Source organism: Pinus tabuliformis, chromosome 7 (genome assembly GCF_031772625.1).
Source record: "Pinus tabuliformis cultivar Carrire ecotype Pingquan chromosome 7, CPIR1, whole genome shotgun sequence".
Lineage (NCBI taxonomy): Eukaryota > Viridiplantae > Streptophyta > Pinopsida > Pinales > Pinaceae > Pinus > Pinus tabuliformis.
In genome coordinates, this window is record NC_142293.1 from 1,944,089,022 (window position 1) to 1,944,105,711 (window position 16,690).

The 16,690-nt window shown below is 39.0% G+C and overlaps 1 protein-coding gene across 1 annotated transcript in view; it reads left to right on the top strand.

Annotated features, from left to right (window-relative positions):
- The window catches only part of LOC149256251 (GPCR-type G protein COLD1-like), a 181,103-nt gene that overhangs the window by 45,806 nt on the left and 118,607 nt on the right, over window positions 1-16,690 (top strand). Inside the window, exon 4 of the mRNA XM_089455283.1 lies at window positions 5,167-5,296. Within this exon, the coding sequence (XP_089311409.1) occupies window positions 5,167-5,296 (130 nt within the window). The remainder of the gene's footprint in view (window positions 1-5,166; window positions 5,297-16,690) is intronic.

Below are 16,690 nucleotides of genomic sequence, written 5' to 3' on the forward strand. Positions count from 1 at the left end.
CTGAAGTATCTTCCTCTTCCTCTTCGTCCACCTCTTCCTCTTGTAGAATCTTGAGCAGGATGCTTTTCTTTATGAGCAAGGCAAACAGTCTCTTCAGAAGATTCAGGGACTGTCTTCTTTCCAAAGGCTTTCTCTCTTTCAGCAAACTTTTTCACAAGAGAGTCAAAGGTTATATCTTTAAGATTTCCATTTGCTTGTAAAGACTCAAGATAATTGGAGTAAGTAGGATAGAGTGCCTTGAGAAAAGCAATAAGACGGATGTCCAGCTCAACCTTAGTGGATTTGATATCATGCATTATGGATTTTACTTCAGATGCAAGAGCAAGAGGATCATTATTTTTTAGTTCAAGAGTGAAGAGTTTAATCATGAGCTAAACAACTTCAAGTGCAGAATGTGAGTCATAGAGTTCTTTGAGCTTTTGTAAAGCTTCAAAGGCAGTTGAATATGATGAAATATGGCGACTTACTTCTTCATTTACAGATGCTGCGATTAATGCATATGCTTTGCTGTTCTTGTTATCCCAAATGACGAGCTCTTTGTCTGATGTAGGCTGTACTGGGTCATTGTCTCCTTCTCCGACACACACTCCCTTCCACAACTCATTGAAGATGAGGGTGTGTTTCATCATCCGGGACCATTCAGGATAGTTCTCCTTGCCAGTGAGAACTATCCCTACCATAGAGATGATTGAATGCATTCTGTAAAAAAATACTTCTGCTGGAAAAAAAAATCCTTACGTTACAACCTTATGCACTTTATTTTCCTCTAATGTTTGATAGAAGCATCAGCATTTCATTGTACATATCACTTCAATATATCAATATATCATGCAATACTACTATGTTTTGAAAAACGCGCAATACCACAAATGCTTTGATATATAAACCACTTTGAATGATATATAAACCACTTTGAATGATATATAAACGCTTTGAATGATATAAATGTTTTGAATGATACTGCACAATACTTTGACTCAACTGCGCAACAAACGTTTTGAATGGTATACACTGCGCACAGCCTTGATTGCAACACGTCCACGGGTTTAGTTCATCGCAACCCAAATTCGAATTCAGTTTCCACTCCTCTTCTCACTGCAGGCGCCTCTGATGCATCTCAGTCTCCTGGGATGGATCTCACTGTTCCAGCAGACCTCACTCAAGTAGAGAACTCGACATCCGGGAACTTGGACAAATTTGAAGAAAATCTTAACTCCATTCACATTTCCTCTGGTTCTAATATCAGAATCGATGAAACTCGGGAACTCTTGCGATTGTGAATACTGCAGAAAGGCGAAATTGACAATGCCGCTTGAGGCACAGTAGTTAAGCCATTCTTCTTTTATTTCTTTAGTGCTGCTTCTTTACAATTTCGTTGAGCACTGCTATACGATACCACAACAGATTGAGTCTCCCAATTCTGCTATACGATACCACAGCAGATTGAGTCTCCCATGCGCAGAGACAGTGTACTCTGCTCCACTGTCAGTCAATTCGTAAAATTGCTGTAGCGGCTGCTGCTACCATCCGAAAGCGAAAGAAGAAAGATATTAATATTATTAATCATCGTGTCCAATCCAAATGAAAATAACAACGTTCAAAGACGCCTCCTCCAACACCAAGGAATCCACGCAAAGACGCCTCCTTCAACACCAAGGAATCACCGCTTCGTTAAGCACTTGATTCGGCTGACTCTCTATAAGTTGGGATTTAAAACTGAGTGAATAAGGGTGGATTCAGTGTGCAGGCACGCAGGTATACAACCGAATGATTTACAGAAATTGTGTGGAGAGGCAGCGAATTTGGGTTGTGATGGAATCTTGAGCCTTTGTCAGCAGTATACGGTGTGGAGAGGCAACGAAAAGGGGTATAACCGATGCAACCATTCAAGGTATTCATGCGCAGAGAGGCAGCGAAAAAGGGGTATAACCGATGCAATCCAGTCAAGGTATTCATGCGCAGAGAGGCAACGAAAAAAGGGTATAACCGATGCAATCCAGTCAAGGTATTCATGCGCAGAGAGGCAGCGAAAAAGGGGTATAACTGATGCAATCTAGTCAAGGTATTCATGCGCAGAGAGGCAGCGAAAAAGGGGTATAACCGATGCAATCCAGTCAAGGTATTCATGCGCAGAGAATCAACGTTGTTGAGACGCAGGACAGAGGCAGCACTCAGGACAGAGTAATCAGATGAATGCAATGCAATGGAGGCAGAGCATTTCAGGACAGAGGCAGTGGCAGAGATAAGGGAGTTACAACTATTTTTAAAACTGGCTCCGATACCATGTCAGGCCAGGCAGTAACTCTCCAAAGGCAGAAAAACTGATTGGTGTGTTTATTCCATAGGTATGTTATTGTTTTATACATTAGGAGTGATTGTTCAGTTCATCTTCTGATGACTGTTCACATTCCTGATTTATTTATTTTACAAATTCCCCAATCATGAAGATTAGGTGTCAACAACAGGAATAGAGCAGCATAGAGGTGAATGTAGATGCTTAGATTGACTCGAAATTGCTCCAGGAATGGCAACAATTCGACTCAATCATTAGCAATCTTGAGTGCTCTAAGGAAGCAGAGACATCAAAAGCGGCTGACACACATGAGACAACTTCAAAACAGGTTCCAAGTGGAACCAACGGCCTACCCAGTTATAAAGAAGTAGAGATAATCCCTTAAGGATCCCTCCGATCAGATTATTTTGCAAGTAGAAGAAATTCCTCCCTTAGATGTCTTCTATAGCCCAAGACACAAGGCTGTGGTAAAACGACAGCGGAAAAGGAGAAGGACTGATCAACCTTCCCTATTCCCTGAACAAACAGTGACGGGCAACGTGGTTTGGAAAGAGGAATTTGACCCCTCTGATGACCTAACAAAACTATCCCAATATGCTGGAGCCTATTCGGCAGCGACAATAGACAAGGCATCAGAGGTGAGTAATTTATTAAAAGCAAAAGACCAGGAGATCTTTTCACTACAAGCACAACTATCGGAGGCACAGCAGAAGGCAGAGCAAGCAGAACGACAATTGTTTACACAACAGAAAATAAATAATCAATTGACTAAACAATTGCAGGAAGAGAAACAGAGGATTGATTACAGTGCAGTTCAAAAGCAGAAAGAGCTGTCTGAGGCATTGGCACAACTAAAAGCAGCGAATGAACAAATGCTGAAGTCGAAAGATGAGCAAATTGCTCAACTATCAGCCCAACTAGAGAAAACAAAGAATCTTCCACAGCTAGCTGAATTCAGAGCAGAGGCATTACAGATAAACAAGGCATTGATAACACAGATAAAGCTTTTATGTCAACAAATCACCCAGGCGGAACCGTTATGCGATTTGACGACATCAATAAGTGAAAAATCGGAAAAAGCTAGAACAGACTTGGATCAAGCCGATGAAACACTAACTAATTTTCTTGAGTGGCAAGACACCGATCAGGGACAGGCGGCTAATTTACCAAAAATCCTAGAATCACATAAGGAGATATTATTTACGGAATGGCAGTCCCAGTTAATGAAAGCAGAGAGAGCAATTTCAAGATGCAAATTAACCACAAGTAATTTGGTTGAATTGGTTAATAATACTCTCTACTTGTCTAACATGATTTCTCAATGTACTCCAGGTAAATTGACAGCGGCTAAAACATTGGAGCAGTCATGTTATCCGGAACTAGAGAAAAATGGGAGATTAATCGCAGGAATTAACAGTTTGACATGGGACACCTATTGGTTCTTCTTAGTCAAACCATACAGCCAGAGAGCCGCCCTCAAATGCCTCACAGATGCAATCGGGTATATCATTCCCGATATACAGGATGCCACCTATGCTGCCCAACTCAATTCTCGTCTCAACAGACCACCAGAAGTGGAGCCAATGCTTGCGATATGCTAACTCAGGTTTAAAGGCAAACAACCTAAGTGATGATTCATGCCGCCGACTGCCAGATTGCCGTGAAGGAGATATTCAGAATCAAATGATACCAATTAAGTAGGATTTTAGTTTCATAGGTAGTTAGCTTAATTAAGTATTTATAGACCCTTTCATGTATTTAGAAAGGGTCGTAAGTTTTGTATATGACTTAAAACCTGAAGTTGCACTACTGTACTTCAGGCATATTCTTTTATAAAACTGGGCCAATCATTCTGATTTTGACAAAGAAGCTTTTATGCGAATGTGCACTACTGTCTTTGTTTGAAAGTATTTCTGAGTTGGAAGAAGAATTTCAAATAGCGATTGATATCGGGAGTGATTAGCAGCTCATATGGTACTATTATCTGTGTCTGAGTTCATTCTTTTTATATGAATTGTCATTTGATCGCTTTTGCTATTATCGGATATATGCATGTGTTTTAAACAACATTTTTTATTCCTTCCACTAGTGGATGTTTACAGAATGCTTTTCTTTTGATCATATATGTATCGATAATATAAATGATAAGTGTAGCAATATTGTGTTAATCACTTTGTTTAACTATTTAAACAAAGTAATCATTGAATGAATAAATGTCTATGTTTATTAGATAGAGTCATCTATATGCCTGTCAATAGACAAAGATCATCAAGCGCTACATTTCAAAGAATAATAATTCACGGGATTAGTAGTAGTTCTTTTATTTTTGCTGATAGATTAAGTTATTCACCTATCGTTAGATTAGATAATCAATCGTTCATCCACCCTTTTTTTTATTTATTGGGAAACTGGTCCCATTATACCCAGTCGGAGCCACCATTCCAAACGGAGAAGGAGCTGTATTAAGGTCCGAACCGGGTGGTTATCCCCCAATGTTGATACAACGATTTTCGGGGCATCAACAGTTCCTCAATTAGTTTTTATTTTTAACCTTTATTTACTCTCACTTGACAGATTTTAGATGAATTGGGTTTTGATTTTTATTAATAGTCAACAACGTTTATAATTAAATAAAGTAATGTACCTTATTCTTAAAAGTTATACTTACCAAGCTATAATCTGTCAACAGTAGACAGGTCCATTACATTTTACTTGAGGGGTTTTCTAAGAGGTAGGCACACATCGTGAACCTTACTTTAGAACAAATTAGTACTACAAACATTTTAGGCAAAGTGCTTTGAAGATTACTTTGACACCATGATTTCTAGATACTAACTACATGAATCATGTGATTGTACGATTGTGGACATCAGGGAAATTGAAGAAGGGGATATTAAGGTCTTGGAGAGGCAACTTCTGCAATCTATGGATGCATGTGTGGGAAAGAAAAAGAAAATTATTCTATCTCGTATGGAGATGGAGCGAATTCAAGGTTCAAGACAGGTGAATAGTCTTTAAATATTTTTTTGTTTTACTAGTGCTTATTGGTAGTTTTCCTTTCAGATATACATTTCTATAATATTTAAATCCTATTCACGAGTTGCCCTAATCTTAAGGAGAGAAGGACTTACATTTGTGGTGCTTTTGTTGTGATTTAAATTGCTTCTCGGTTTTGCTGATTACTTCTTGGTCTTCTCTATGACTATCTATGTCATCACATATTTTGGTGAGCTTCTCTTCTATTATTTGTATATTATAGTTAGAATTTATCCATTTTAAATTGATTGGCATCTTCTGATAGCAATAAAAGAAATCTCCGATACAAGCAAGTGAAGTTTTGCTCACTTTTTTTTTAAACTGAAACTGGAGAAAATTATATTATAATGTCTGTAGTAGAGCTAAACAGCAAGAGGTACATATGTATCGCAGGCTCTGATTTCCAAACCAAAAAGCCAATCCATCTATGGTTAAATTCGGAGTTTTACAAGTGTCCACAATTGAAACATTCCAATTTTTTTTGGAGGTACACATCATTAGAAAAACACGAATAATTCTAATTGATTTTGATTTAGATTTACTGAACATAAAGATTAATGAAAAACATGATCACTGTTGGCTTCTTCCTGTGCAATGTTGGAAATATGGGACTCTTGGTTCCCTAAATCTATGTCTTCCACCATTTGATGGATGGTGTCTTTCTCTTTAAAATTTGGAGGGGAGGTGGGTCCTTTGTTATTTATGCACCTCACTTGAAATTGATTGACAGTGATATTATGACATATGATGGTTCATCGTCATGTAATATGACTTCATATTCATAAACCATTAAGAATTAAGGTTTTGCTTGATGGTGCCACCCTCAATTTTTTTGGAGAACCCCTCTTTAAAGCATGGTGGTCTCATTGGCTAGAGAGTTGGCCTAGAGTAGATGCTAGTTTTTTATCAAACAAGGTTCATTTCAAGATCATCAATTTGATGATTATGCCTGAGTTGCCTATTACCACTCAAATTGTACATTGGAAATGGTGAAAGCTCTAACCCACGCTGTACAATCCAGGTGGAACCTTGATAAACCACCCACTGTCACCTCAACAACCTACCTTTGCCTCTTTAGGTTGGGTCTCCTCTAGCTTCGATGGGGGCTCCCCTATTAGGATCACTAGGGCTTAGTGAAGAAGAGCATAATGTGATGCTAAAGGTAGCCTTAGTGAAACATTGTTTAGATTTTTGGGTTTTTTATAAAGGAAAGAGAAAAGTAGAGGGATTTGTAGATTAATGTTGATGACCTTCAAGGGCAATGGAGTCAAGGGGAACCGAGTGGTAAGATGAAAGCAAGATGAGGTCCTCTTAAGTCAATATAACGGGTTGAATTCAAGGGAGTGGGTTTGGTCTTGGACAGAAATCGCCCCCACTGTTGACTTAGCCCTCTTGGCGACTTTTGAACTTGTTTAGGAGCAGCCTCTCTCAAAGTGATGTCTCCAACCTTCAAGCCCTGTGTGTGGGGAATATGAGACCCTGCACAATTTAGAGTTCCCCTTTAGAAATGGTTGGGTTGCTTGGATTGAATCACCTGCAAGCAAAGAAATTCAAGCGGGGTTGTCCCCTAGTTGACTTTTTCAATGGCAAGAATTGTTGGCCTTAGCGTAATTTTATTTATCACTAAGAATATTTAGAATCAAATATACCCAAGAACATATATCAAGAAAAATGATGGAAAATATATTCACTCCACACAGAAAGGCCCTCAATAAAATTTGCTCCCAAAAGATATTTTCATTAATCTCCAAGGAGAGGAGTGCTTTCACAATTCAACCATGATTAAAAAAGTAAGGAACTGCCATTACGATGAAATATTATTATTTTTATGGAGTACTTAGTCCTAAAGACTAAATATTTTTCTAGCTAACAATAATAATTGAAAAAAGAAGAAGAGAAAAGTGGACGAAGCCACATGTACAATAATGATGATAATGGTTATTTCTCATAAAAGAGAACTATGCATATAATATTTAATTTTCAACAGGGGAAAAGTGGGTCGATTCATCTTCCATGTTCAGATTAGGTACCACAAAGGTGGATCGATTCTCAATAAAATATATTGGATCCCTCACGAACACAACGTGATCAAATAATTTATGGTTCAGCCATTGTTTGATCAAATTGTTGACCCTTGATTAAACTATTGACCCTATCTGTTGCACAAAATATACCATGACTTTGCTTCCTGGGGATATGGCCTGTTGGACCCATGATTTTGCAGCAAAAGAACCCCCGCCCCCCTGGATGATCTTGAAACAATATTTGACGTGAGTTGACCTTGAGTCATTCATAGGTTGCTTGCAGCATAATCGACATACAATAAAACCAACAGATGGAAGCGCTGGACAATTGGAGGTATTGATATTGTATTTTGCTGGTAGAGGGCAACCATAGGGCAAGAGTCTGATTGATTGACATGCCGAGTGAAGGCCTGGGAATATTAATTGTAATGTGCAACATGTGGGAGGAGGTCTCAATTATATTCTTGAGACCACTGCAATGATCTGTGCTAGGGCTCTTCCTGGTGCCCTGTGACAACATGTGTGCAAATATTTCCATTACAAGAAACAATACCACCCAGTTTCTCTATAATCTTTGTAAGGTGCATTCTTTTCCTCTCATCAAATCCATGTGAGTGATGGTCATTGCAGGCAATGGGGTGAATACACGAAGTGTATTTTTTATTCTGATATTGCCTGTCGAACCTCACCAACAGTCCATTTTTGCTTCTGCAGTTGAAAATTTCTGCATCGCTGGACTAATTGAATAGCAAATTGTTACCGCTGTAGGAATCTTGGTTGGATACTGCAGACCCACGAACTCTTTAACAAGACTCACAAATTCGAATGCCCAAAACTAGCCTTCAAATTTCAACAACAAAATACATAGAGATCTGTACAAGCAGCTATGCTTCCTCTAAGGGTGCCTGAGCGATTTGGCTACACAGCATCAAGGTAACACAAAGACTCATGACAGATGTGTCTTTGAGGCATTTCTTCCATCTTAAAATACCATTGGTGATTGTCAGCATTAACTTGCAACTAGTTGTGCACTGAAGTTGCTTATTGAAGCAATTCTTTGCATATAGTCTGTCACCAAAATGAAAATTGTAGCGCCATTATAAAGAAAACCTATGTGATATGAGAAAATATGAAATTGCTCTTGTATGTTTTATAGCCTCATCTCCATATTGGATTGGAATGACTAGATATCTTTGCACAAAATCAATCATCCCTTGAGTGTCTTTGGTCCCACCTGTTGTACTCCTTGCAATTGATTTCATGCCCAGAATAAGATTGGTAGGGTATGTTTTACAGCCTCATTTCCATATTGGGTTGGAATGACTAGATATCTTTGCACAAAATCAATCATCCCTTGAGTGTCTTTGGTCCCACCTGTTGTACTCCTTGCAATTGATTTCATGCCCAGAATAAGATTGGTAGGGTTGATCTTGATTTTACTGGGAAAATGAAACGAACAATGTTCACTCACACAAAATATTCAGAATATCTGGACTATGAATATATCCGCAAGGATGAATAAGGATATATTTAAGTGTTGAGTAAAAATGATATGATGATGAGAGTACAATTGGGTTCCCATATATATACTTAAGCTAGAGTGCCCATTCATAAAGATTCATGTCCTTTCATAATTATTAATTATATTGTATTAATTTTTATTATTATTTATATTTATTTTATATATATTTATGTTAGTAGCATTGCCTTCCCCTTAAAAATGCTTTGTCCTCAAAGCATATTGATGAAAAGGCTTGACATATTTTTCTGTGTTTTGTAATGTCTTCACATCTTTTCCAATTTTTGGAGCTGTCATCTTCGACAATACAAGATGTTAGAAAATCGGAAAGGCACAAAGATTTTCGTATACTTGATAATTACTTGTCACGTTCTTGACTTCTTATTAAGTTTTCTTTATATCTTCTTTCGTTAGTTCATCAAGCAGTTACCAAGCGAAAGCACATAAAACAGTTGACACCAGATATAGGCACTATGCCAGGGAAAAACCCCCCTCGAGGGGAAAACCCAGTCAAAATTCTCTTCCTTTCAATAGTATTCTTTGAGACTCTTCACCCTAGAAAAAGACCAAACCTTCCCTCCACACCAAGTCAGCCTCCCAAATCTTTGACCTCTCTTCCAGCAACTTCGACTATGTAGCAGCTTCCGACATCAACAAAACTTGGAAGACTTCGATCTCCCAAACTAGGGCACGAAACAAAGAGAGAGAGGCACCAAAATTTCGTTTTTCTTCTTCTCCTTAGACTCCACCCAACTTGCACTTCCTTTGGCCTCCTTAGACACACTTCACACTTCTCCGACTTCCTTAGAGATATCGAACTTGCTTGAGATGAGATGCTCCAAATGAATTTGACTTGCTTCTATTTATAGGCTTCAAGGGAGGTCGAATTGATGTCCTTAGGCCGACTTGATGTGGAGGATACATAAATTATATTTGACTCAATACTAAACCTTTTTACATGATTCAAAAGCCCAAGAAGTGTCTCTTTAAAAGTACAATGACTCTATTGACTCAAAATAAATTCTAGAAGTCCTCAATGGGGACTTTGACCTGAAACATGGTGACCCAAGCATTAAACCCATTCTTTATTAAGTCACAATAATAATAATAAAACTTCTTTTCTTTATTCTTTTGACAAGTACATTACAAGATGACTCAAATACATTTAATGAAGACCGAACCTAGTTACATTTTCCAACACTCCCTTTTAACTAGGGAGGTATTCATCATATACAAGTACAAGGAAGATCTCAACTATATGAACCATGAAGAACTTTAGTCACCACAATGCCATGGAATGGATTCCTGACTTGTGCAATCTATCCATTGGTCTCTCAACAATCTAGGCACCGCAATGCCATGGACTAGACTCCTGACCATGGCAATCTATCCAAGTGGGAATAAGATGGACTCAAGCTTTCAGCCTCTCTAGGTACCATTAGGCTTACTTGCTAACCATCAACCCGGAGATCCAGGTACGTGTCAAAGGTTAATGACCAACAACACCTTTCCAACTTCAGGACCTAGACATCAACACAAAGTGCCGTCCAGATGTCCTCCTAGGCAATGCTTCACTCACAAAACCTCAACACTCCAAGATCCAACAGATCAAGGATAACAAATCTCTCCAGATCAAACTGATTGGTAACCAGCATGTTATCAACACCTTCGAGAGATTCACCTATACAAACACAACCCCAATCAATAATATACTTTCATATGTACATAATCAAATACAAACCTCCGGGGTCTTCCAGACAACTTAATGTTGCTTCTCAACTTTCCATAGTAGGACTATTAATCGAATCTCTGACAGAAGATTCCTTAATCATACACTTTCCTTTCCTACTTCTCATGCAACAACATATCCTTCGAAATTCATTCTTCAATCAAAACCAAGCTATGCCCTCCCTCTCAACCAAGGAGCATCTCTTTATCTAGACTCCCTCTTAATCTTAGGGAGATCTCTTCTTCTTTTTGTCATCAGAGAATCTTTCCTAGCTTCCAACCATTTCATTAGAGTTATCATCATCTCTATCATGCTTATCACATAAGTGAACATCTTCACCATATTGAAGATTGTGTACCTGCACAACTTAGATAGCAAGTACAACCAAAACTATAGAAGCATGAAGTTAGCCATATCAGAATTATGAAATCATTTCAATCTTACATATATCAGCTAACCAAACGTAAACAAGAGACATATTCTCTTCAACATCTTGCTAGGGACTTTGTCATAAACCCTAGACTACTTCATAACAACTTTCATTCCATCTAGGGTTTCAATGTTTCTTTCAAAGGTGTGACATACCCTACTACAACATATAGCAAACCCTAGAAACAATTCAAACAAATATAGATCTACAAGGCATCTAACAACTTTCAGAATTCATATGTTAGACTTTCCACTAGGGATTCATACAAATCCTAGATTTCATACAAAAGAATCAATCAAAACCAATCACAGCTTAGTCATTAACATGACCAACTTCCACTAGGGTTAGTTGCAAACCCTAGATTTTCAATCAAACATCAATCCCAACTAAAACTCAGATTTCAACAATCTTACACAAATCTCAAATTATCATATTGTCATCATTCATCAGATATTTTCACTTCTACTAAGGTTTAACTCCAAAACCCTAGAATTTCACAAATACTATCATCCTAGAAAGACAAACTTTGACTAGAGCTTGTTTCCAAACCCTAGGATTCATGACCACCAACAAACAGGTCAGCTCATACATCTAGGACTTCATCATCATGCATAGGCATTTCATATCATGTGTTAGTCAAACCCAACTTCACAAATATCAATAAGAGTTAGACATACAACAAACTTGATTAGACTAGGGTTTGATCAGACAAACACACACATACCAAGGAAATCATTTCTAAGACATTATAAGGGTCTTGCTTACACATTCCACCAAACCTTAATGAGTTAGGGTTTCAATGTAGAAACATAGCAAACCCAACATTACCAATATTTCAAAGGTTCGAGACTTTATCATTCAACCCTAACAAGCAAAAACCCAAACATGACATTATCAATAAAACTATAAGTATCATTTTTCAATATCCCTAAGCATTTTAGGGTTTCAGACATTCACATTAGCATACCCTTAGGTTAGGGTTTTCTAGAGAACCTGTCTAGGGTTCTATAAAATCAGTTAAGAATAGGAGTGGGGTAGATTTATCAAGTGATGAATCACCCAAAATAAGAATCAATATGATTCACTATAGCTAGTCACAACAATGTTAGTAATAGATTGTCAAATGAATAAACATTTATTATAAAGAAATCAATGTTTTAAAGCATACCTTTGTTCCTTGACAAACCTTGTCTTGAGAGGTCCTCTTTCATACTCCTTGAGAATATAGCAGATGTTTTCCTAATCAAGACAATAGAGGGAGAATGATGATTAGTATTTAATATAATCAAAGCTAAATGAGTACATGAAACCAAAAAATGAAAGGAAATGAGATACTTATCTTTGGGAGTTGTTGGGGCTCCCTCCAAAGCTTGAGGGATACCTATAAACTTATAAAACAAAAGAAAATGTCTTTTCCAAAAACATGTTAAAACCTATAAATTCTAAATATAAAAAATACAAAATAGAATAACTAAGACTAAAAGCAAAGGACTTAGTAGTGTAAGTCCCTTATGTCAGATTCTTCGGGTTTGACTTTCTTTGGATCTTCTTCTTCAACAACATTGGCTTGATCTCTTTCTCTCTTGTTTCTTGGATTGTCGGGACAGTCACTCTTGTAGTGACCCTTCTTATGACATTGATAGCATTCTACTTTGGACATGTCAACTTTCTTCCTTGATCCTTTCGATTTCTTTCCTTTATGTTAAGCAATGTAGGCATTTGAAACATCTTCAAAATTGGCAACTAATGAGATCCTTAATTCTTCCTGACTGCAGGCAGTCCACAATTCTTCAAAAGTGGGAGCTTCCTTCCAACTGTTAAGTCATGCAGCAAATGCACCGCAAGTAGGTGGCAATCCTAATAGAGCAGTGATCACGAGTTCTTTTTTCGGAACAATTTCATCAATAGCTAGAAGATCATCCTTGATCCTTGCTATCTTCACAAAGAAGGAGGCCACTGTGTTTGAAGATAAAGAAATCGATCCCACCTTGTACAGGCAGCTCATAGGGTCCCTAATATATCTGGTCAATATCAAGCCAAACATTTGTTACGCTGTCAACACCCTCAGTCAGTTCATGGTGGAACCAAAGAGGGCGCACTGGGCAATAGCCAAGCATGTTCTTAGATATGTACGAGGAACAGTCAAGCATGGATTAATGTACACCCGAGGCAATGAGATCAGGCAGAGTGGGTTCATTGACGCAGATTGGGTTGGAAGTTCAGTAGATTGAAAAAGTACCACTGAGCACTGTTTCAACACTGGATTAGGAATGACCTCCTAGTGTAGTAGGAAACATAAATTTGTGGCTCTAAGCTCAGTTGAAGCTGAATATATGGCACCTAACACAACATCGTGTGAAGCCATATGGCTTAGGAAGTTGCGTGTGAATCTACTCAGGTGAAGGATGGAAGCGACTGATATTTTGTGTGATAATCAGAGTTGCATCAAGCTCTCCGAGAATCCAGTTTTTCATGATCGGTTGAAGCACATTGACAGCAGGTGTATCAGAGACTGTGTCTAGCGAGGGGTAGTACAGTTACGGTACACTCCGATAGGAGAACAGTTGGCGAACATTCTCACCAAGGCTCTAGGAAGAAAAAAGTTCGTTTATTTCAGGGAGAAGATGGGGATGATTGAGAATTCGTTTCAGTAGCAAAAGCAGATAGTGCAGGGAGTTGTAGTGCAACAATTAGCAGTGGCAGTGCTATGGGTAGCATGATGTAGCATATTGAGAGGAAGCTGTAGTACAGATGCAGCAGTGATAGTGGCAGTGTCATGGGCAGCGATACAGGTTGTAGCAATGCAGTGGATGAAGCGCAACAGGCCAAGCATCAACAATGTAGCGGACCGATGCCATGGATCAATGTGATACTTCTACTAAGAAGTATTGCTAGAGCACATTCCTCGCTAAGAGGGAGTGTTGATTTTGGGTAGCATCGGATGTGCTCTAGCTCCGTAATTTTGTGGAGGGGCTAGAACACATGAGATCTCCAAGACCCAGGAATCGTTTGGTGAAATTCCATCCAGATTTTATTTTATTAAAATGATTAATATTTTTAATGAGGTTCCTAAGTCTAAACTTAGGAAAATTAAAATATTAATGGGTATTAATGAAAATATGGGTGAGAAGCTTCTAAGAGACGAGGCTCAAGTCTAATTTAATCTTAGTCGTTGATTCGGGATTAGATTTGTTGATTTGGGGTAGCATCAGATGTGCTCTAGCCACAATACTTGGTGGAGAGGCTAAGGCACATGAGATCTCCAATACCCAGAAAGAGTTTGCGCAGATTCTAAACAGTTTGGGAGATATTAAAATAATTAATATTTTTAATGTCATCCCTAAGTCTAAACTTTGGGAAAATAAAATATTAATGTGAATTCATATGAAACTGTGTTAGAATGGTCCAAAAGTCATGGATCAAGCTAGATCTAATCTTAGCCGTTGATTAGGGACTTAATACCGGCCGTTGATTTGTCATCGAGAAAAGTATAAGAGGAGGCTTGAGGGTCACTTGGAGAACACACTGAGGGTGACCAGTCAGTTCAATTTCTGGAGTGGGGTTAGTTGAGAAATTGAACTAGTGGTCTGGTGAGCAGTCAAGAGGCAGCAAGTACGGAACTGAGAGACGGGAGATCAGAGCAGAGGTAGAAGTGGCAGACACAAGGTTAGAGGGAGCCACGCAGAGGCAGCAGAGACTGCGTGAGCTAGCAGGGCCTGCATCATCCAGGTAGAGGCTGCAGGAGTGACGTAGAAGGCCAGAGAGGCTGCACAAAGTCTCAACAGGCTGACGCAGAGGGTTTCAGGCCACGTAGAGGTCAGCAGGGCTGATGCTGGGATCAACAGAAGTGCTGGAGAATTTGTCTATCTGTGGGTAAGCCAGTTTGGCACCCTGTTGTACTAGAAAATTGCTGAATATTAAAATCCTCCCTTGCTGCACCCGTTTTCACACAATGGGTTTTTCCGGGGACGTTAGTCCAAAATATCTGTGTCAATGTGTTGATTCTTATGCATATGTTTGTTTTTGTATTACGGTGTGATATCTGCAGCAGTATTTATTTTAATGTTTATTGAAGTGATTTCATGAATAACTTATGGTGGAATAAGTAGGAAAAATCAGTGGCTGCAGTGATAGAATTTTCACATGGTATCAGAGGGAGTAATCAGAGACAAGAAGGGAAAATCAGTTATGGGTCGAGACTACGATGTAGAGGCATCCACCTCATGGGACTCACGTAGATTTTCAGAAGATTGCACAAGAGAAAGAGATTTCGATATCTCTATGTTGGATTCCAGGCTGGAAGAAGAAGTGGCGTGCATGACTAGAGCTGCATCATCAGAAGTATGGTATATAGACAGTGGAGCCTCGTGGCATATGACGGGAATCAGGGAGTGTTTCTCAGAATATCGAGAAGAGAAGATGAACTTTCAGATCACCATGGGGAACAAGGCAAAGTGTACTCCAGTAAGGAAGGGTACCATAGTTTTTTAGACAGAATCGGGACAGCGGTTCCGTGCCACAAATGTGCTGCATGTACTAGGATTGACGATAAACTTACTTTCCGTGTCACAACTACAAGGCAAGGGCTATGACGTTTACTTCATCAAGGAAAAGGTATACGTCAAACACCCGAGCTGGACAAAGAAAGTACAGATCGGAATCAAAAGTAATCGGTTGTATAGATTACAACTAGAATCACCAATGGCACTAATAGGTAGTCATGGGGACAAAGACTTGAACGAATTATGGCACGGAAGGATGGGTCACTTGCACCATGGAGCTCTGAGAAGTCTCAAGAGCACTGTAACAGGAGTTCCGGATTTGAGTACGGAACAAGATGATGTATGTAGGGGATGTGCTCTAGGAAAGTATGCCAAGACGACATTTCCTAGGAGCAAACACAGGGCCAAGAGTGTAATAGGATTGATACACTCAGATATTTGCGGACCTATGTCTGTCAAAGCTCTCAGTGGTGCCGAGTATTTCCTTACCTTCATTGATGACCACTTGAGGAAAACTTGGATTTATTTTCTGAAAACCAAGGATGAGGTTTTCTGTCGATTCAAAGAGTTCAAGGCTCTAGTGGAGAATCTGACTGGGAAGAAAATAAAAGTTTTGCGCTTAGATAATGGTGGATAGTATGTCGATAAGGACTTCACTGATTATTGTGCTAAGGAGGGCATCAGAAGAGAGTGGAAAACTCCCTACAATCTGGAGCAGAATGGGGTAGCAAAAAGAAAGAACAGGACTATTGTAGAAGTAGCTAGGGCCATGCTGTATTATTAGGATATGCCAAAATTCCTGTGGGCGGAAGCATGCAACACAACTGTCTATGTTCAGAACAGGACTCCTCATCGGGCATTGGGCAAGATTACTCCAGAGAAAGTCTTCACTAGGAAGACGCCTGAAGTCAGTCATTTTAGGATATTTGGGAGTTTAGCATATTGCCGCATACCCGAAGAAAAGAGAAAGAAGCTGGATCAGACTACGGAAAAGGGATATCTGGTGGGATATAGCGAGAATACTAAGGCATACATAATCTATCTTCCAGGGAGCAGGAAGGTAGTAGTACGACAAGATATAAAGTTCATGGAGGACAGAGCTTTCAGAAGATCTCGCAAAATGCCTTCCGAGCAGTCGAAAGAGGCTCTGTTGGTCA